Source organism: Dermacentor variabilis, chromosome 4 (assembly GCF_050947875.1).
Source record: "Dermacentor variabilis isolate Ectoservices chromosome 4, ASM5094787v1, whole genome shotgun sequence".
In the NCBI taxonomy this organism is placed as follows: Eukaryota; Metazoa; Arthropoda; class Arachnida; order Ixodida; family Ixodidae; genus Dermacentor; species Dermacentor variabilis.
The window spans coordinates 79932268-79954662 of NC_134571.1; the positions used below are offsets into that span (position 1 = coordinate 79932268).

The 22395-nt window shown below is 42.6% G+C and overlaps 1 protein-coding gene across 3 annotated transcripts in view; it reads left to right on the top strand.

Moving 5' to 3' along the window:
* LOC142579408 (uncharacterized) overlaps positions 1 to 16601 on the top strand; it is a 149197-nt gene extending 132596 nt beyond the window's left edge. For all 3 annotated transcript variants that reach the window (XM_075689555.1, XM_075689556.1, XM_075689557.1), the window contains exons 30-32: positions 1195 to 1305; positions 1383 to 1496; positions 14949 to 16601. In XM_075689555.1, the coding sequence (XP_075545670.1) occupies positions 1195 to 1305; positions 1383 to 1496; positions 14949 to 15140 (417 nt within the window). In that variant the 3' untranslated portion in view covers positions 15141 to 16601. The remainder of the gene's footprint in view (positions 1 to 1194; positions 1306 to 1382; positions 1497 to 14948) is intronic.
* The last annotated feature ends 5794 nt before the right edge of the window (positions 16602 to 22395 follow it).

Genomic DNA, 22395 nt, shown 5'->3' on the forward strand with positions numbered 1-22395 from the left:
GCATGATGATGCAGTGGCAGACTGGCAGAATGTCACACAGACATCACTAGCGTGCAGTGTGTAGCATCACAGAGAAAGCAGTAGATAGTGATCAGGCAAAGTGCAGTGTGTTTCAGAGGCTCAACCTCACAAACCCATCTGCCACGATCTCCGTACTTGTCTGAGCTTAAGCTGGCATGCAAATGGTCTATATTAAATAATTGAATTGGAAGTGTCTGGGTCTTAGCTGAGCACAGATATCTAAGAAACAATAACAGAGGTGCTGATACTGACATTGTACATTAATAGCAAGCCCTACTTCAAGCATGGCTTCCTACTCGGATTAGTCTTACTTCAAAATTAGGACCAATTCTTCTGTTCAGATGTGTGTCATCATCACGATTTGAAACATGAAACAGATAGAAACTGGTTAGAATACCTGTTGCACTAAATCACACGAGAGTACAAGGTGCAGTCACTCTGTAGCCCGTATATAAGTACATAAGTATAATGTACATTTCGGAGCCTGGATCAAGCCACAGTTACAAATGCAGGTGAACCTTGGAACACGACAATCCATTCTAGTTGTAGGATGTATAAGACTGACATCTGTGCATTAAAAAGTAGTCCATATACCTTCATGCCACATTTACACTACAGTCAGTAGCCAAATGTTATATTGCAATAAATAAGGGTTCATGCCCTCCAAACGCTTAGAAATAATAGAAACAAGCATGACAAAACCCTAAATTTTTCACTATAATAATTGTTTATGCGACTCAGTTTGAGTTTTAATACCTGGGAGTTAGATGTATTTTAATGTCATGACACATCTGCTCATTCAGTTCCTGCAAGCACAGCCAGATGAAGTGCATGTAGCACTCTTTCACATTTTTTATGAGCAGCATCATCATACTTAGCATTATTGCTACATGGCATTAGAAAATTTTGCTGTTTACGATGACATGACAGTAATGCTGATGATGCCAGGTCCAGAACTTGAGGACCTACTTCAGTATTAGATTACAATATTTCATGTGTTTTCCAGCCTTCATTCTTGCTAAGTGTCATTGTCTTAAGTGTAATAAGCATGTTGTAGAGTTTTTGTACAGCTTATAAAATATGTTTCAGTAGTCATTTAATAGAGTGCCATACTGTATGCATACACAGTAGTCACCTTCTCCAATTCCTTTCCCTGTCTGTTTTGTGTTGCAGTCAATGCACTTAAGCACTGCCCAGCTTGTCCTTTCAATGAAAAGTGCTTTGCTTGAGTATCGTCTGCAGTTCCAGAGGCAACAGTGCAGCGCCTTAGAGGAAAAACGCAAGGTAAAGACTTCGAGGTTTCATCTTCTCACTATTTCTTACCATGACCTGTTCTTGTTACAATTGGCCCTGCCTTTCAGCTGAATGCAGGTCAGGCGCCTGCACTAGATGTACTTGATGCAAAGCTCAAGGAAGCAAGACTGGCTATTGACCTACTAAATACTGCCAATAGGGAACTAGATGAAGTTGGAAAGGTAAGTGACGAACATGTGTGCGTACTGAAGGAAACTGAAAGGTGCAGTCTAGTAAGAGCTATAGGTGTGAAAAGAGAGCCTTATTCTGGCACTAACATATTTGACAGAATGGCTTGTTGATGTGATAGACTTGACAGAGACAAGCGCCTTGATGAATAGAACATTTTGTGTCAAAACACTGATGCTGGATGTCCCATTACCTGTCATGGTGGCTCAATGTCTGTAACAAACACACGAAATAAAATAATCTGGCTGTCCCATAATCGAGAATAGATGTAAGCATGAAATGGCAACCGGCAAAGCAGATTGGCTGGAGATGATACTAGCCACAATCTTAAAATTTGGGTAGCGCATGTTCGCAACAGCATGTACCGCCACACCTCGCCACATCATGCAGTGCACTGGTCCGTATGGACGCTGCCCAGCTAGAAGAAGAAAACCGGCTAAAGGAGGCACGACAGACAGTGAAAGATGCGAAGAAGACTGAGCGCACTGCCCAGCAAGAAGACAAAAAGTGCCTGAAGGAGGCGTGGCCAAACATCTCAGCAAATCTCGATTCCTGCTCCGGGATCTCGACACAAGAGGTCACGTGTAGGGCCGCCACTGAGCAAAGGGCTGGCTTCACATAGCATTTGCTTGCCAAGGCTGGCTGCGTGACGTAATGCTCTCTCCTAACTTCTTCCTTCCTCCATGATGGCAAAGCAACGCATCAGATGCTTCCGGTGCCACGCCGCAGCTCAGCGTGCGCTGCGCATCGAAGGCAAAGCAGCACTTCCAGACGCATCCAGCGCCACGCCACACAGCACCTCGGCGAGTAGTATATCTGCAGCAAATTTCATTTCCCAGAATTGAAGTGTATGGTGCCCTGCATCTGCCTTTTGAATGTCACTATTAGAAATGAGAAATAAAACTTCAGCGTACTAGAAGTTACAGGTTCAGTGATATTGTGAACAAACATTAGGAAGAACTCAAAAGCATTTTTTAACTTGTTTGGGAGTAACTAGCATAGGCAGTCCTGTGCAATCTTGGGGGATCTCGTATTGTTTTCGCAACTTGCCTAGACATTCTCATTTGAGTACCCAGATAACGGCTCTGGCTTTTTTGCTCAAGGTTTCTTGAACATTGCCAACTGTGGGAGCTAAAAGCATTTCATGCTTAAAATTAAGCAGTGAAAACAGGCTAAAGGGCAGTTGCACACAAAAATAAAAAGAAAGGGGTGGGGGGGGGGGGGGAGCTTAGACTGTTGGGACAGTTGGTGCATCATGTAGTGCCGTTGAGCTGAAATATGGGTGGGAAGAAATGGAGTGGACAGGACAGACACTCACTTACAACTGAAGTTTAATGAAAGGTATTCCAGGGAGTTGAGGGCAGCACATGCGCAGTCAGAAGGCTGATACAAAGCTCAAGCATAATCACATGCAAAAAATACTAACGCCCAAGGAGATATCTAATTTCCTCATCCATCAAGGCAACTGACGGGGGAGGGGGGGGGGGGGGGGGGGGGAGAGGTAGTACTTCGCAGATTTATGCCAGTCCAAGCAATTCATAAACCTTTGAGGTATAAAAAATGAATTTAAAAAACACTGGAAGGGATTTCTCACACCCTTCAAACGTATGACAATGCTCCTTTTGTTGGGGGCAGAGGTCTTGATGTCATAATCACAGGTCCCCGAGGGCCGGTGATGATGTCCTGGGGCTCCCTAGATAGCATCCTCGGTAGCCTTGTGGATGCTGAAGTCAACGCTGATGAGACACTGACAGTGCACTGGCCACGTTGGAACATGAACACTGAAGTTCTTGGTATGCCGCCCAAGCTAATATGTATCTCAGCCAACAGGCCCAGACACAATACCCACAAAATATATATAAATTGTAAGCGAGTCCTACCCTATCTAGCCCTAACTAAAAGGCACCGCCTAGCTTCCCAGTGCACATGTGCACCTCAGTGCCACCAAGCTTTGAGGCACACCGGCACATGACTGCAAACATGACACACACACACACACATAGACACAGTGATAACAGAACAAACAAGACACTTTATTGGGTCTTCCCAACAAGACCCACTGGCTTCAGTCACTTGAAAAACAGGCAGTAGGTAGGCCAGCAAGAAGCAGAGGTATTTACTTGTGCTTACTGCAGCAGACTCTGATGTCTGATTTCATTTGCTATGTATGATTTCACTACTTCTCAGCCTCAATTTCGCAATTATGACATGCGCCTCAAAATCAGAAATTAAGAAGTTAATTAGCATGGCTTAGTTAGAGAAATTATTGCTGAATATGTTCTTGCTGCTAATGCCCCTGCCTGCAACACTTCTTTCCATAAGATTTTGAGTAGACATTTTGCGACCGAGGAGAGAGAGGGGTACATGCATTTTTTCTTTTGTTGTTGTGATGCAGCCATTTGACTGCTACATTCACCAATTTTGTATTTTGAACGTATTAACAAAAAAAACTAAATGCAAGCTTGACGCAACTTCCTGTGATCACCAAACGTTGCTAGTATAAAGAAATGCACTGCTTACCAGCGTTAAAATGTGCTTGAAACGTCTCAAATCAGCAGCAGCCAATAAGAGCGCTAGTGAACCTCTAGCTTTTCCTCTTTTCGTGTGCTGCTTTTGCTTTTTGATTTTCATGGTGAAATACTGTGCTGCAGTTGTCTGAAGCTCCGATCTCCTCTTTATCACGGTACCGAAATGGCTTCATCGTGTCAACGGAAAGCTGCGCGATTCGCAGTATGATAGCACATACCGAAGCCAGATTTTCTGCACAATTTCGAAAACAAGGTCTTCTTAGATAACTTCACTAGAGTTTGGCATAGCTGGGATCTGGGTTTCTTGAAAGCACTTCCAGAAAAAAATTGCCCTTTTGCGCCTTCAGAGCATTGTGGCAAGCAGCAAATGATATCGAAATGTAGGCCTGAACGAGACAAGAAGTGATAATTAGTCACAGAAAAGGTAAAATTTATGACGGGTGTAATTATAGCTAATATAGTAGAAAATTAAAATTTTTTTAAATGCCTGTAAAGAGTGCACTGCCGTAGATTTAGACACGTTGAGGCAAAGCCGCTGTATGGCATACTTTTAAGCTGAGCTAACGCAAGGCAATGATGTCCCAAAGCATCTGAAAGGTGGCTTCACCAATGCCCTCAGGAAGCTATAGGTAGTGTCAGAGTAAGTAAAATTAACAGTATGGGCATAATTAGCACCAATATAATTGAAAAGCACTGTCTCTGGGATCTTCCTTAGAAGCCCGTGTGCTGTGAGCTCCATACTAGTGAAGAAGTGATAGTTCAGAGAAAGTAAAATAAATTATACGGGTGTAATTGTATAGTAGTTAGTATAGTGGCCAGTATATAGCAGAAAATTAACTACGTTCCTCTAAACGCCTGTAAAGGGTGCAGCGCCGTAAATATAGACATGTTGAGGCAAAGTTGCTGCACAGCACACTTTTGGGATATAGAGTAAGTTTGCTTGGACACAAGACAATGATGACTGGAAAGCGGCTTCACCAATGCCCACAAGAAGCGAGAAGTAGTGGCAAAGTAAGCAAAATTAACAGTATGGGCAAATTAGCACCAATATAGTTCAAAAGCACTGTCTCTGCGATTGAGCTTACAAGCCCATGTACTGTGACTGCCATCCTTGTTTTTTAAGCTAACGGCCTGCATTATATGACCTGCCAGCTTCAGAAAGGGTCAACCAAGTGTGAATGGTAAAAAAAGACGAGGTCGACATAATTGCATGTGAAATACAGTATGAATAATATATGAAATGTGGGAATAATGAGCATGGAAAAGACACAGAAAGACAGAGGCTAGAGGTGTAGTCAACATTTAATCATAGAATCATTTGACCCACCGTGTATGTCGACCTTGTCTTCTTTAGCATATACACTTGGTTGAACTTTTCTTTTTTGTTGACAGCATACCAAAAAGTGTGATTTTCTTAGCTTCTGCTTCAAATGTCATTCTAACATTCCCCCACGTAATAAATGAACGCTTGGAAAACCTGAAAAAGAAAAAATCAGAAACTTTTACCAAATCATCTGTGTTGCTGAATCCCCCACAAAGGGATAGGCAGTCAACCGGACTGGTATTGAAGTCCACAACCAATCTCCCCGGCAGGCTCTGCCAAACTCTGTCATCACCAGCGGCACATAGGTGTTCTACACTGAAGACAATTTGGCAGTGCCTACTGGTGAGATTGGTTGTGGACTCCAAACATTTTTTTCTTGCCTAAAACAATATTCACTGGAATTAAAACGTCTAGATCACAAGCTAAGGCATTCGCTTGTGTCCTTGTTTTCATTGTTTTCCATGTCACATGAAAAACAATGGAAGTGAAATACAACCTTTGTCCATAAAGTTTCGAGACTGATTTATAAACAAATGTTGCTGCGTATGTGTAGCGCCATCCTTTCGGGCTAACCTTAGCTATTTATGTTAATTGCTGTGGCAGCCGCTAGATGGCGCTACATGTAGAAAAATATGTTGTTACTAGTCGTCTGCGCACTCTACTGTGAGTGAATGTGGAGAGATGGACATCCACCTCGAACAGCATGTAAACATAAAATTCTGTGTGAAGCTTGGCAAGACAACCACACAGATGTATGAGCTCCATCGTGACGCTTACGGCAACGAGATATTATTGCGGGCGCGAGTTTTCGAGTGGCACAAGAAGTTCGTGTGGGGGAGAACGTTGATGGGAGACGACACAAGGCTGGGGCACCCTGCAACCTCACGGAATGAAAACAATGTGACTTGGATCAGGGAGATAGTACAGCAAGACCGCACCATTGCAGTCCACATGCTATCAGATGCTCTCGACATTAGTAAGACAACATGCCACCAAATTTTGCGTGAGAACTTGGGGAAACGAAAGCTGAATGCCAGACTTGTGCCGCACTCCCTCACACAGGACCAGAAGGACACGCGGGCATCAATGAGCACTGATTTGCACTCTGAGGCAGAGAAGGATGCGGCATTCATCGACAGCATCATTGCTGAAGACGAAACATGGTGTTTTCAATACGATCCTCAAACAAAGAGGCAAAGCGCGGCACGGCGGTCCACATGCTCTCCGGCATCGAGAAAGGTGCGGCGACAGAAGACTAAAGCAAAGACGATGCTGATAGTTTTTTTTCTATGCCAGAGGTGTCATACACCACGAGTTCGTCCCACAAGGGCAGACGGTGAATCAGGAGTTTTATATCCGCGTGCTCCAACACATGCGTGATCCACTGCGACGCCGTACCCCCTGACTGATGGGCATCTGGACAATGGAGCCTTCTCCATGATAACGCAAGGCCGCACACTGCTCTCAGTGTGACAAAATTTCTCGCCAAGCACAGCATTACTGTACTTCCCCGTCCACCATACTCGCCTGACCTCTCCCCCATGCGATTTTTTTCTTGTTTCCTCGCGTGAAGAGAGCCCTAATAGGTCACTGGATGAGGAGCATAGAGGTCATTCAAGATGCCATGACAAAGGAGCTGACAGCCCCTGCCAAAAGAAGTGTTTTCCAACTGTTTCCAAGACCTCAAGAAGCGTTGGAAGCTGTTTATAGACTGCAAGGGAGACTATTTCGGAGGGGTGCTGCACAAATGATTGCAATGTTATACACATATTTTTTTAATGGACTCAGTCTCAGAACTGTACGGACAAAGGTTGTATTCTAAAATAAGATTTGTCATTGTACCTGGTTTCATTTCATTTACAATAATTTCATCATCATCAGCCTGGCTACGCCCACTGCAGGGCAAAGGTCTCTCCCATACTTCTCCAACTACCCCGATCATGTGCTAATTGAGGCCATGTTGTCCCTGCAAACTTCTTAAACTCATCCGCCCACCTAACTTTCTGCCGCCCCCTGCTACGCTTTCCTTCTCTTGGAATCCAGTCCGTAACCCTTAATGACTATCAGTTATCATCCCTCCTCATTACATCCCCTGCCCATGCCCATTTTTTTTCTTGATTTCAACTAAGATGTCATTAACTCGCATTTGTTCCCTCACCCAATCTGCTCTCTTATCCCCTTAACATTACACCCATCATTCTTCTTTCCATAGCTCGTTGTGTCATCCTCAATTTAAGTAGAACCCTTTTCGTAAGCCTCCAGGTTTCTGCCCCATAGGCGAGTAGGTAAGACACAGCTGTTATACACTTTTCTCTTGAGGGATAATGGCAACCTTCTGTTCGCGATCTGAGAATGCCTGCCAAACGCACCCCAGCCCATTCTTATTATTCTGATTATTTCAGTCTCGTGATCCGGATCCACGGTCACTATCTGCCCTAAGTAGATGTATTCCCTTACCACTTCCAGTGCCTCGCTACCTATCGTAAACTGCTATTCTCTTCTGAGACTGTTAAACATTACTTTAGTTTTCTGCAGATCAATTTTTAGACCCACCCTTCCGCTTTGCGTGTCCAGGTCAGTGAGCATGCATTGTAATTGGTCCCCTGAGTTACTAAGCGAGGCAATATCATCAGCGAATCGCAAGTTGCTAAGGTGTTCTCCATTAACTCTTCTCCCCAATTCTTCCCAATCCAGGTCTCTGAATACCTCCTGTAAGCACGCTATGAATAGCATTGGAGAGATGGTATCTCCCTGCCTTCCAACCTAATATTGCTTCTTCGTGGAAACTTTTAGAGCGCTTATGTGACCCAGAAACTTCTTGATGAGAAAATTACTTTGGCGAAACCTTATTCGCACATTTGCTAACCTATCTTCTTTCTCTCTCTCTCTCTCTCTTTCTTTTTTTCGAAAGAGCCGGTGATGGCTGCTTTTGGAGTCTGGGACGCTTCATGTGGAATGACCCAGTTATGGGTATAGCTAAGTGTTCTTACGGTGAAAGCTGTATGTGACTAATGTTCCGTAGTTCTTTCGGCTTCTGGGAATGGAAACAGTGCGGCTGTGCGGATGTCAAAATGCAGTAGAATGCTCGCTGTGAACAATAGCGTGACATCAAGGTTATCGCAGTATATAATCAGGAGAGGTATCGTCGCTAAAGACAGCTGCATTGTCGATAAAGCAGACATGTACAGTTCGTACACCCAAAGAACAACATGCGTACGAGGAGTGCTGGAGGGAACAGCAACAAGGATGAAAATGGCACCGGCGCGAAATGAACACCGACAAAGAACGTTCCCGTGATGCTGAACGAAAATGACAATCGCGAGCCCAGGCACCTCTGAACGAGCAATGATGTCAGACTCGCAACACAAAAAATGACAACCATTCCACTTTGGGAAGATGGAATGGCAGCGAAAGCACTTTGCTTTTTGTTTGAGAGCTTTGGCTGTCGTCAGCTTTCGCTGCTATTCCATCTTTAGAGTGGTATGGTTGTCATTTCTTTGTTGTTTTTATTTTGAATACATATATTTAGTTCTTATCAGGGACCATATTTACAGCTAAGCAGGTTCTCAATTTTTTTATTTTATGTTTTAAATGAATATGTACTCTGATTTTAACATTGCGGTTAAAATAAAATGATAGGCATAGAAATAGCGCCTTTATTCATCAAACTGGAACAGGAATGAAGCATGTCCACACAAGTACAAGTGAGGGAGATATTGAGTCTACACTGCAACCATAAATTTCATGTCCAATCAAGTCACAATTACTTAATTAATCTGGTTGTAATACACATGCATGTATTCTCCCAGCCTTTTTTTTGTTGTTAATACACACCTTTTCTTTTCTGTTTATCACCTTAAGTTTAGAGATTGCCACTCAACGTTTACACTTGAAACAGGCGAGCTAAGGAGGCAAAGTGCTGCAGTACTTAATGTTGGCCACTCAGTTAAATATGATCATAAAAAGACAGTGAGTACCACACTGTCGAGGGCTGCTTACTGCAAATATTGGCACAGCTCTTGCTGAAAGGCTTGAATCACGTCAGTGCCACTAGCAGCAAGTTTGAAGATTCTTTCATAGATCGAGTAACATTTGAGAAACTCAGTTGTTTATGCACTCAGCAGTTGAACGAACTGATCTTTCTCAATTCAAATTGAATTCAGCAAAATGACTTCGGCAGCCCTTTATTTTTTTTTCCAGTTTAAATCAAGAACACTAAATCCTAGTTATAAGCTTGTAAATTCTTTGATTCTGAACCAAGATGCGAGATTTCAATATATTTTGGTTTGGACAGAGCAAAATGCGTCAGTATAAGAACAATTAAGCAGATATGCTTAGGGCCAAACCATTAAAAGCACATTTTCAATCTAAGCATTGTGTCCACTATACCATGGCCACTCTGTGCAAGCAAATGGACAATACAGAAAGCAGAGCTACTAGTTTAAAATAACTATTTGCTTTATTTTCTGGAACTGCAGTCAAACTGCCAGTATAACAATAATGAAAGTATCTTAAAAGCTTACTTTACTTCCCTTGCCTGTTGTTACTAATATCATTTCTCGTGTTTAACAAAATTTAGTCACGATTACAGTACTCCCTAATGCGAAGATTTAGCGCAGCTCTTTACATGTTTTCATTTCGTGATATATTGAGGGAAAGAATTTGAGAGAGACATATAGCAGAGTTGGCAATCATCGAAAATCTGATCTGCGGGTCAAGCACGTCTGCTTTTATACATGACTCGTCAAAGGTTCCTGTGTAATCGCTAGTGCTGCTTGGCTTTCATAAAGTACTACACAATTTGCGTTGTGCATACAGTCAGATTACAAAGCATTCGCAAACCATGACAATCAAAACAAGTGTTAACAAGACCAAACCGAACAAACCAAACTAGCACGAGCGAGAGCTGATGCGAGTAGATGATAATAGGAAATGAGCAGTCTGGCTGAGACCAGTTAGGAGTACACATAGAGTGGTCGGGCGGATCTGCAGGACACTAGTTTCCTGTGTGCACACAACTACTGAAGGGGCCTCTCTGATTGGTCTCCGCGTTTCAGGCCTCGCATCTTTCATATCCTGCTTCACGTTTGCTTTTTCATCTTGCGCCGTGCTCGTTCGCTTGGTTACGCTGCCGCCGCCCACTGCAGGAACGGGCACCTAAGAACTGCACTCTAAAGTGTACCATATTTACTCGATTGTAATGCACGCCTGTCTTTTATCACAAAAAAGAAAACACCCTTGATTGTGATGCACACCCGTTTGCCATGGACCTAAAGAAAGACAAGTCTTTTAGAGTACCGTGTGTCTCATTCTTTTATACAGAAATATAACTTCCTCATTTGGAAAAAACAAAGATTTACTCCCAGTGCACTAATGTTACGATAAACAAAAAAGTCGCAGTTTCGCCCGAAAGGCGTAGCATCGATTGTGATAACAAATTAGTAGACAGCTATACGAAAAGTAAGGATATTAGTTTTATCAGTCGTATAAACTTGTAAACATTCGCTCACTAACTAAACTAACAAGCATGGTGTTATGCATGCACAAGCAAACATGAACACATCTCACTCAATGACCACGGGAACCCAACAGGAAGTGCGGTAGCAGGAGTAAGTGAATTGACCTCTGTGCGGCCTCTTGCTTCAATGCGAACTAAGTGACCAGAACATAGCGCGGTGCGCTAAATGCATACACTGTCTACATCGCAGATCGCATTTAAGATGGGGGGCAGCGTGGTTGTGCTGTACGCAGCAGCTGCTGCAGTGGAACTGCAGTGGCTATAGTAGTGGAGTTTAAGTCTGCATGCGAAAAATTGGACGGAGACAGTACTCAGCAAGAGCAACTTGCTGAGTACTGTCGATTGGGACTAGTGTGTGCATTTTGGCCAACAGCTTGGCTTGGTTGGACCACTGTGGGCGAGCTAACGTACCGATTGTGTGTTTGGTTATGAGCAACGGTGCGAAATGTGTGCATGTAATTTAGTTTTGTTCCCATGCCAGGGTATCATGCCGGCAATGGGCCATCAAAATCCAGGGAAAACTCTTTGCAGGCCTGTCGGAGGCTTTGCACTTGCATTTCTGTTGCACAGACATGATGGCGATATTTTTTTCCATTATCAGTGATATAAATATAATAATATAGAATATAATGAATGCATTCTCGTGTTGGGTGCAATGTCATTATAACGAGATTCAGCTGTACTTTATTACCAGGCAACCAATAGAGAAGTTTGTATTGCTTAATTTAGCTTGTTATACTTTTTATTCCATATTAGTCAGTCCTGCCTCTGTATTGCTTTAACTATTATTGTATTAACAAGAATTATGAAAGCCTGCAATCATGTGTCTTTATTTATGTGCCACTCCTCTCTATAATGCCTCAGGCCATAAAGGTCACAAATGGATGAATGAGTAAATAAATAAATATATTTGCATAAGGTGCTGACAAATTCTCATGTTTTGGTGTGCTCATCCAGTCCACCATACCACAGCACTGATGGAGACACGGTGCCTGCAACATTGGTGCGCTGTAGCAGAGCACTCTTCCTCTACTCCACTAGTGTTTGCATTGCAGTGTACATGCTGCCTGCCATAATCACAAGTTCTGGAATCAAATGCAAAAAATAAAAATAAATGTGCGGCAGAGGAAGGGATACCCCATGGTGGGCCCATTAAGTCTCTCCCTATCATGGGGAAAGATTTTTTGTAGGCTATGCCGGATTTCTTTTTTCTTGAAGGAACTAATGCACTAATTATTTTATGTAATACATAAACAAAAAGCAGACTGAGTGCAGTTCTCACGCATAAAATTTTTAATAACGAAATGTATGTCATAAAAAAAATATAAATTGCCAGAATCAAGATTAAACGAAAAGAAAGCGGGTTAACCGAGGGGCTCGATTTTTATTAGTCGTATCATAAAAAACCAACAAACACTGACATCAGGGACAACATATAGGGGAAATTACTTGTGCTTAATAATTGGAATAAAGAAAATAAATTAATGGAAATGAAAGTGGATGAAAAAACAACTTGCCGCAGGTGGGGAACGATCCCACACCCTCGCATTTCGTGTGCGACGCTCTACCAATTGAGCTACCGTGGCACCGTTTCCCCATCCATTTTCTTGGGTATTTGTTTCTTAATAGAACCCTAGGAGTGTTTGCCAGCGCTACCGCTCACAGACCTTGGCAGCGGATGTGGTACATCCTTTCTGCCGCAGGTGTCACGAGAATGTGATCTTTTTGGGTGAAGGCAACCGGTCAATAAACCCACGCATGCTACCTGAAGGCATCAGTGTTGCCGGATTCGATACCCTTCTTATGTAGTAAACAAGAAGAAAGGGGGTTAACCGAGGGGCCCGATTTTTATTAATCATATCATAACAGACCAACAAACACTGACACCAAGGCTAACATAGGGGAAATTACTTGTGCTTAATAAATAAATAATAAAGAAACAATAACGTGTGATTTCACGATTTCACGTGTGATGCTCCACCAATTGAGCTACCGTGGTGAAATGCGAAGTTTGTGGGATTGTTACCAACCTGTGGCAAGTTGTTTTTTCATCCACTTTCATTTCCATTAATTTATTGTTTCTTTATTCAATTTATTAAGCACAAGTAATTTCCCTTATGTTGTCCTTCGTGTCAGTGTTTGTTGGCTTCTTAAGATATGACAGAATCAAGATTGTGTGATAAAAGTGAATAAAGTTTGTGAATACATGCTTGTATCTTCTAAGAAAAATGTGTAACAAAAATTATGAAGTATAAAAAATCTATTGCCATCTAATAGGCACTACCTACGAAAAAAATCAAATGTTTTCATTGAACAGGTATTCCACTACAAAAATTTAACTGCAAGCACTACAGTTTGGCGTGCCGAGGAAAAAGCAGCATCCTCAGACTCGCTGCTGCTCGATCCATCTATAAAATCAGCCGCATACGTAGCAGAATCATGAGATCTGCAATCTTTCAAAGTGTGCGTACCGCTCCTGGAAGCAGCCACTTTTGCTTTCTACTTTGACATTCAAAAGTGCGTTCAAAAATTACCGCCTGGCAGGAAAACATCAAACTGCTCAGAAAACAAAAATGTAGTTCTCCTTTGCGTCTGATGATGCAGTGTTCGTGAGTAGCTTGGGAGGTATCAAAAGCGGTGTTTCAAACCATCGATAGCAGGTGGCTGTTTTTGCTTTACAATCGCAAAACTTCAAAGCGCGTTCAAAAATTACCGCCTAGTGGGGAAGAAAGCCAACTGCTTAGAAAACAAAACTACAGTTCTCCTCCTTCGTGTCCGATAGCGCAGTCTGTCCATGAGCGGCGCAGAAGGTCTCAAAAGCAGCGTTTCAAAACATTGATACCGGGCTAACCATGTCCACTGGGCGCGGTATGGAAAGAGTTAACCATGCATATCAGTGCACATTGCATGTACTGCTGCCTGCAAGCTGCAGGTTTTTTTCGGTTTGTAGGAAAGCCTGTCAAGCATTGTTAAGCATTTGTTTCCATGATAACTTTACAATATCATGTTGGTGTCTCTAAACTTAATGAGAAGTCAAGTGCTCATAACAGATTTTCACAGTAATTCAGTTAGGAGAATCAAAGAGTCATTGGAGTCCTGGGTCTTTTCCTTCAGCCCTTTAAGTGCTTTGGAGGAGCCTAGCGTGTCAACGTGATACTGGCAAACTTTGTTTGGAGGAGCTCAGCTTGTTCACAGCAATATTTCCATTTTCAAAGCAATTTGGATGAATAGAGTGTGTCAACTTAATTTTTTTTCCTACTACATAGGTGGCTATACTTTGGCAGTGCTCAAAGACGGTATTTTTGAAATTACACTTTTTGGGCGCCTTTAGCTGGAGCTTTTCAGTGATGCTGTCTCCCAGTGACAGCTCGCTCATGGGTCATGCAGGACCTGGTGCTAAATGTGTGGCAAAGCTCTGTGCGCTTTTCCATGCTTCATGAAATTTCACACACTTCATGGCCTGCCTCAGCAGAGGAAGAACTGGTGAAAAAGTTTTTTTTGGTGCCGAACTTTGCTTTGCATAGCAGTTGACTTTGATGGACTGTATTAAAAAGCATTTTCCTTGTTTCTGGGTAGCAAACTGGAGACTGATATCTGGTTAACCTCCCTGCCTTTCCTCTTCATCTCTCTCTCTCTCCTTGTTTCTGACTTTACCATCAGTGGCAATGACAAATACATTATATTGCTTAGTGAAGCAATAAAATCAGGTCTGCATGCATGATATATGAAGTAAATTGCTTTAAAATGCTTGAGCAGTGTTTTGGAGAAAGGCAATTTTTAAGATGTTCCATTGAAAAAGAAGCAAAATTAGGTCAGTCTTCATAATAGTTATAAAGCGCTTAAGGAGTTAAGGAAATGCCGACAAAATGTGAATAATGCTTTTAATACAGTGAAGTATCTTGCAGGGACTAAGGGCTCCAGCAGTGGCAGAAGCCCTATTCTAATGCCTTGAAGCAGCGACACTTATGAAGGGCAGCTTCTCGTAATGTTTTGTCAGTGATGGCACCTATATATAGCTGTGCATGAGAGGAGGGTCTAATGCAAGCTGTTTTCCTTTCCTTCTTGACATGAACAGAAAATGCAGAAGAACCAGAAGCTGAATAGGCTTGTGCAAGTTCTACCACTTTTGAGGCTGCGACTGAAACATATGCTGCCTGTGCAGCGAGGGGCAAACAAACAGCATCCTGAGCAAGTCCAAGGAGAAGAAGAACAGCAGCAGTCTCAACAACAACAGCTTCAGGAGCCTCAGCAGAACCAGCAACAGTAACAAACAGTTACATGTAGGCATATGTGTCCACAGAAGGTCGTTCTCTGCAGTCGCAGTCTCAGTACCAGAACTATTGTGCATCCTATTGCAGCAGCAAAGGACTGTGGTGTCGTGGGTTCAGTGTAATTGTTACTGATGCTTATGGGTGCTGGGTATCACAACAGACTTCCACACAGTTGATTCATCACTGCGTGCAAACCAGCTGATGGAGGTTTTCCAGCAGCTGCTTATTTTGACACACCTTGTGTTGTAACCATGGCCTAGGACAATGAGACAGTGTTTTTTTTTTTTATTTGTTACCTTCAGTCCTTAGGCTAGTCCTTGGAGCGCTGTACTTCACCATTCATTCTTCTAGTGCACGATACTGTGCCTGCATAGCACTGTTTACTGTAAGACTAGTGCAAGCTGCCTTGGAATTTGGAGCATGCACCATTCAGACACAGTTGGCAGAACACAGTATCTTTGAGAGAGCCAAGTTAAGCTCCAACATGCCAAAGGCTTCAGATGCAGAAATGGGAATGGTGCTGAAATTTTGTTCACCATTCAATCTACTACAGGTTGATTCGACACCCTTGTAACCATGGTAACAACCAACATTGCTGGTAGTTGCCCTAATATTGCTTACTAAGATGGCATGCCTGCGGTCTTCCCATTATTGAGATGGTCCATTGTCATTTCCTCTGGTCATGGCTGTTAGTGCCACAGATGGTGAGGAACCCTCAATGTCTTATTCAATGTCTTATTGCTGTGGTGTGATTGGGGCTCCCTGCACTGATTCCTAAAGTTGATGCTATCATATTTGTGATTTTGGTGAGTGATACTGCTCAAGTATCCTGCTGAAACAGCTGGCCTGTCTTTCAGTACATCGAGTTGTTATTCCTGTGTACGAGATTTGGCAGTGCAACTTCTCTAGATGTTGTCATTGCTGCACTTCCGTTTTTTTTTTCAGTTGTGAAGACATATTATCAGAAGTTATAATTTGTAGCAGTGTTCTGTTGATCATCATGTTCATGTTTCTTCAGAATTTGCATTGTGCATACATGCCACGGAACGGATGTTTATGTTTGAGTTATTTTATGTTTGTGCTGTCAACATGGGCTTTTATCTTGAAGAACTTGTAATCGAACATAGTTATTTTAAATTTTTTGTGAAAACTAAAATGAAAAGAGTTCCTTATCATATGCCTAATAGCCATAGGTACCTTAAGCAATGAGTTGTTCATCATGCTATTCAGAAAAGCCCATGTTGTACATTTAAGGGCTGTTAGGGTATATTGAAATGGTACTGAGTTGCATAATAGGTTGCGAATGCTCTGCACAGTGCAATCATGAAATACCCTAGTGATGGTGTGGATGCATAATTGAACTGCCTGTGGAAAAGAAACCAGAGTGTTCATCTTCTCGTTACATGAGTAGGGTTCAGTGTTTGTGCACTTGTTATTAAAACCAAAACTGAAAGCTGCTGGAAGTGTACCTCAATTAAATCTTAATTGAAGAAGTTGGTATCTAAAAGAGGTGGATCAATTTTGCATTGTACCAAGTATTCCTGAAGCTTTTTCACTTGGAAGAAGTCACCATTTGATTAGAACTTGTTCACTAATGTTATTGGCACTAAAACTATTTTTGCACTTTTTTTGCCATCACAAGTAGCTTGTGATTGAATTAAAGTATAAGTGGTTTGATGGTATAAATAAGGCTGTTTGAGATCAAGGCTTAAGCACATATCATCAGTAGCCTTTCCCTTTCTTTTTTTAAACATATTCGTTCATATCTGCTTCCTGTCAGTAACATTGCGCATCTGGTGTAATGTTTGTTGCCATATGTCCAGGCTGATTTACATAACTACCCGATTTATATGTATTGCAGCTTATAAGCTTACCCATGCTGTCACCTTTTCACTGCCTCTGTTTGTGTATTGATTAGTTACAATGACACTGACTTTGCCTGAATGAGGAAATTAACACAAAGGTTTAGGACAAAGCAGTTTGGGTTATACTTGTGACATAGCAGGTGTTGCTGTAAAAGACTGTGAACCTCTAGGCTGGTCACTGAACCTTAAAGTGATTAGTCAGATTTGTAGGAAGAAATAGTGACAAAATTAGAGCTCAAAGATTCTCGTTTCAGATAAAAACTTAAGGATGTGTGTGAAATCAGAAAAACATAAAACCTGAAAACCCTGAGCCTTGCAGATGCTCAGTGAGCATACTGTTTCACTGTTATATTTTTCAGGTTGGTCTTCCTGCAGAGCAATTTACTTTTGGTTTTGACTTGTTCTGGCTTTTAATTTAGACATCATTCACTTCACAGCCAGTGCACATTAATTCATTTTAGGTGCAAGCAGGTAAGGCTATTTTCCTGTCTCTTGTCCATGTTAACCAGACAAATTTCATAGCTGTACTAATTGTCACTTATGTGCAGCTTTGTATGTCTCTGTTTCTTTAGCTGGTGTTTTAGCACTAAGTTGTATTGGTCAAGAATGTGAAGCTCTTATGCTGCTGATGCTTTCTGCAAAAATTTATGTAGATGTGTTACACCTGGCATAACATGCCAGACCAGGTGTGACAGTGCTCTAAGATTTTTACATAACCATTTAATTTCTATGTGAACTGTGTTGGTCAAGAAGTTTGTTAACTATATCTACGCCACTTGCCTGTCATAAAGAAAACCATACATTCATTCATTTATTAGCAGATGAGAATAAAGTTATGTAAATATTGCATATTTTTTCACCTCAAAGATGGTGCCGTTTTGTTTGCTGTGCATATTGGGCGGTGGCCACAGAGTTTGCTCAGTCGTCAGAACATTTATGGCCTCATGTGTGACCAACGACAGCGCTGCGAACGGCGCTTCGGTGACGTCAGCTGGGAGCCTCGCCTTCGTCGTCTGCTACGCTCCGGCCGAAATGCCTGCATTTTCATTCGCTTGCTCGCGCTGTGACTGCGTGCTTGTGTAGCATCGCGCTCTTTAATAGTATCTTTCTTTCTTTTTCAAGTTTTAATTTTATTAATGTCAGCATTAGGATGCTAACAAACTTTGTATCTTTGACAACAGCCGCTGCCGGCAGGGGCACGATCTCGCGACTCAGTCACCAAACATCATGACAAGTGGACTACTAGAGTCTATACAGCATTGGAAATGAAGCACGATCTCACGTTTGGCTCGTACAATACTTTGCGTTGACTAAGCGGCAGTGTAGTTGAACACAAGCTTTACACTTTGCTAATAATTTGTCATATTGGTCGAATATAGAAAGCTGCTTGAATAAAATAATGTGATAATTTTGCTGACAGCTATGTGGTATATCTCGAACATAGTTGTGCTACGCTCGATCATGTTTTGAAATCATCAAGCAGGTTTTGCATGTTGCAGATTAATTTTAAAAAATTAAATTATCAGGTTTTACATTGCAAAACCACTTTCTGATCATGTGGCATGCCGTAGTGAAGGATTCAGGAAATTTTGACCAGCTGGGGTTCTTTAATGTGACCTAAATTTAAGTACACGGGTGTTTTTGCATTTTGCCTCCATTGAAATGTGGCCGCCATGGCCGGGATTCGATCCCGCGACCTCGTGCTCAGCAGCCCAATACCATAGCCACTGAACAACCATGGAAGGTATTGCAGATTATTCTCATTACCACTTTTCAATGCAAAAATTGTATGTTTATTTAGGCTATCATGGTTAAAGTATTTTTGTTCAAAGCACTTTTACACAATCGGGAGCTATTGGGAAAACATCACCTTATCGGCGTAAAATGTTCCGTTAAAAAAATAAGCAGGAAAACTTGTTTTTAAGTCAGTTCTGGTACGTAGAACATGATATTGCACCTGTGTATATCCTCACCATCGTCCTCCTCTGTTATATTTTAGCGATTCAGCTACTTATGTGGTCAAGTACCAGCAAACCCAAATTTATAAATTTGCCTGTCTTAGCTTCAAATACATATTATGTGCTTAAAGAACAAAAAATTTTGGAAAGAATGACCTAAGTAAGTATGTTCGGCCAAGGTTGTCACCTTCTTTTGTTTCACTATTAGTATAGAGGCTAGAAGGTTTGGCTACTGTCAGCACAAATTCGCATTTCTGGACGAATCTTGCCTGTGAACTGTGTCCGCCATTCATGGCCGAAACAAAGAGAGAGGTTCCGCTGAGCAAACTATAATGGGTCGAGCAGAGTCATGATGGAAGTAACGAAGTTTAATTCTGCAGGTCAGCACAAGGCTACGTAACTGTCTACTTTGTCCACTATTAGTCCACCGTTTTAGCAGACATTCCACAACAGCAACAAACCTACGGATGGATGGTTGGCTGGATGCACTGAAATGTAGACTGCATAGTTTTCATGTTTTGATGAGAGTTTGGTCGTTTTTATGGTATTAAAACAAAGCTTCCTCGATGAATTAAGGAATGTTTATACACACTCCTCTTATATCACTTCTTTGTTTTAAATAAAACCACAGAACATGAAAGGGACAAATTGGCATCCACCCGGATTGTTGCATGGAGCTAGAAAAAGAACCCATACAGGTTTTTTTTTTTAAACAAAGCCTCGCAGTTGAAGAAAGACTTGTCCTGGTCTGGGCTAGAACCCGGGACCAACATCTTTTGGGGGCAGTCACTCTACCATCTGAGCTAACCAGGATGCTAACCGATCGCAGATCGAGGGCGAATTAATTGACAATTTAAAGCACTGGGACACTTTTCTTTTTCTTAACATGGCAAAGCAGTTCTGAAGAAGCTCCGAAGGGGGAGGAAAGTACATGAAAGGGACAAATTAGCATCCACCCGGATTTTCCGTGTTCAAAAAAGGTGTCCCGTTGCTTCGAGTTGTCGATTAATTCGTCCTTGGTCTGTGATAGGCTAGCTCCTGATTAGCTCAGACGGTAGGGAGACCACCCCGGAAAGGCGTTGGTACCGGGTTCAAGTGCCGAACCAAGACAATTTTGTTTTTAGCTGTGAGGCTTTCTTTCTGAGAAACCTGCATGGGTTTCCATTGTAGCTTCGTGCTACAATCCGGGTGGGTGCCAGTTTCTCCTTTTCGTATACAGGTGGGTCCTTATTTGTTCTTGGACCAAGTCGCATTTCAGTGCCATCGGTAGATAGAGCAACAGCCGATTCCGTGCAACACATGGGATATTGCGTGACGCTTTTTTGAAGGCGCCGTCACCTGCTTTTAATACGGAGACCTTTGTTCAAAGCTTCTAAACACAATGAGCACTTCGCAGCTTCGACATGTTCGCCATTCGTCATGTTCTACGCCAGTGCCCGCAGTACAGTGTGAAGAAATAACCGCTTTCCGTCGTGCTGAACCAGTTCGACGACCAGCCGCTGTCGGAAGAAAGAATTTTACATCTACGCGACTTAACATCGCATCAGAAGGCCGTGCAAGTGCTACTGCGCTTTTTGAGATTGACCGCCCTGTGTGACAACCTGTGATTGGAACGCCTTTTCTGTTGCCCATTTTCTTTTTTTTTTTTTTCCTTCGTCTTCGTTCTTTTCCTCTCGCTCTTTGTCGTTGTTACAAACCCTATATGCCCCACCCAAGTGCAGGGTGGAAAACCGCAAACTCGCCTCTGATTAACCTTCCTGCCTTTCCTTTCTCTCTCTCTCTCCACAGCTTCGCTCCGCATTCTCTGACTTAACTTTTCGATTTCTTTTTTCAAAGGAGGGCATCCCGTCTCATCAGTAACAACCACCTAATATTTATTGTATCTTCTGAACTGTAGACGAGGCGACCAAGTTTAAACGACTCGCCGTGGCAGCTTAGTGCTTTACGGTGTTGGGCTGCTAAGCACAAGGTCGCGGGATCAAGTCCCGGCCATGGCGGCCGTATTTCGATGGGGATGGGGGCGGAATGTGAAAAACACCTGTGTACTTAGATTTAGGCGCGCCTTAAACAGCTTAGTTTTGGCACCTAAAACCCTATAATCTAATAACCTAATCCAAGTTTAAACGTGGAAGCGTTCACGAAAGGCGCAACGACATCAAACAAAAAGTAAAAAGCGCTACTGCTTATCTTCCCCGTCGAACAGCCACGATCCACAGCCTCCGTCGCTCTTGTTCGTGAAGCAGAGCCGTTAAATTAGCGGGGGCCTGCTGGCGATTTTTGGATGTTTTAAAGCACCCAACTACACAAGAAGCCAACAAACACTGACACCAAGGACAACATAGGGGAAATTACTTGTGCTTAATAAATGAAATAAAGAAACGATAAATTAATGGAAATTAAAGTGGATGAAAAAACAACTTGCCGCAGGTGGGAACCGAGCCCACAACCATCGCATTTCGCGTGCGATGCTCTACCAATTGAGCTACGTACCGCGGCGCTGTTTTCCCATCCACTTTCTTGAGTATTTATGTGTCCTAGTAGAACCCTGGGAGTGTTAACCAGCGCCACACTCACAGACCTTGGCGGCGGACGTGGAACGAACTTCTTGCCGCAGGCGTCACGAGAACGTGATCTTTTTGGGTGAAGGCAACTGGTCAATAAACCCACATATGCTACCTGAAGGCATCAATGTTGCCGGATTCGAGACCCTCGTTATGTAATCAACGAGAAGAAAGGGGGTTAACCGAGGGGCCCGATTTTTATTAGTCATATCATAAGAAGCCAACAAACACTGACACCAAGGACAACATAGGGGAAATCACTTGTGCTTAATAAATGAAATAAAGAAACGATAAATTAATGGAAATTAAAGTGGATGAAAGAACAACTTGCCGCAGGTGGGTACCGAACCCACAACCATCGCATCGCGAACCCACAACCATCGGTCTGTTAGTGTGGCGCTGGTTAACACTCCCAGGGTTCTACTAGGACACAGAAATACTCAAGAAAGTGGATGGGAAAACAGCGCCGCGGTAGCTCAATTGGTAGAGCATCGCACGCGAAATGCGATGGTTGTGGGTTCGGTTCCCACCTGCGGCAAGTTGTTTTTTCATCCACTTTAATTTCCATTAATTTATCGTTTCTTTATTTCATTTATTAAGCACAAGTAATTTCCCCTATGTTGTCCTTGGTGTCAGTGTTTGTTGGCTTCTTATGATATGACTAATAAAAATCGGGCCCCTCGGTTAACCCCCTTTCTTCTCGTTGATTACATGACGAGGGTCTCGAATCCGGCAACATTGATGCCTTCAGGTAGCATATGTGGGTTTATTGACCAGTTGCCTTCACCCAAAAAGATCACGTTCTCGTGACGCCTGCGGCAAGAAGGACGTTCCACGTCCGCCGCCAAGGTTTGTGAGTGTGGCGCT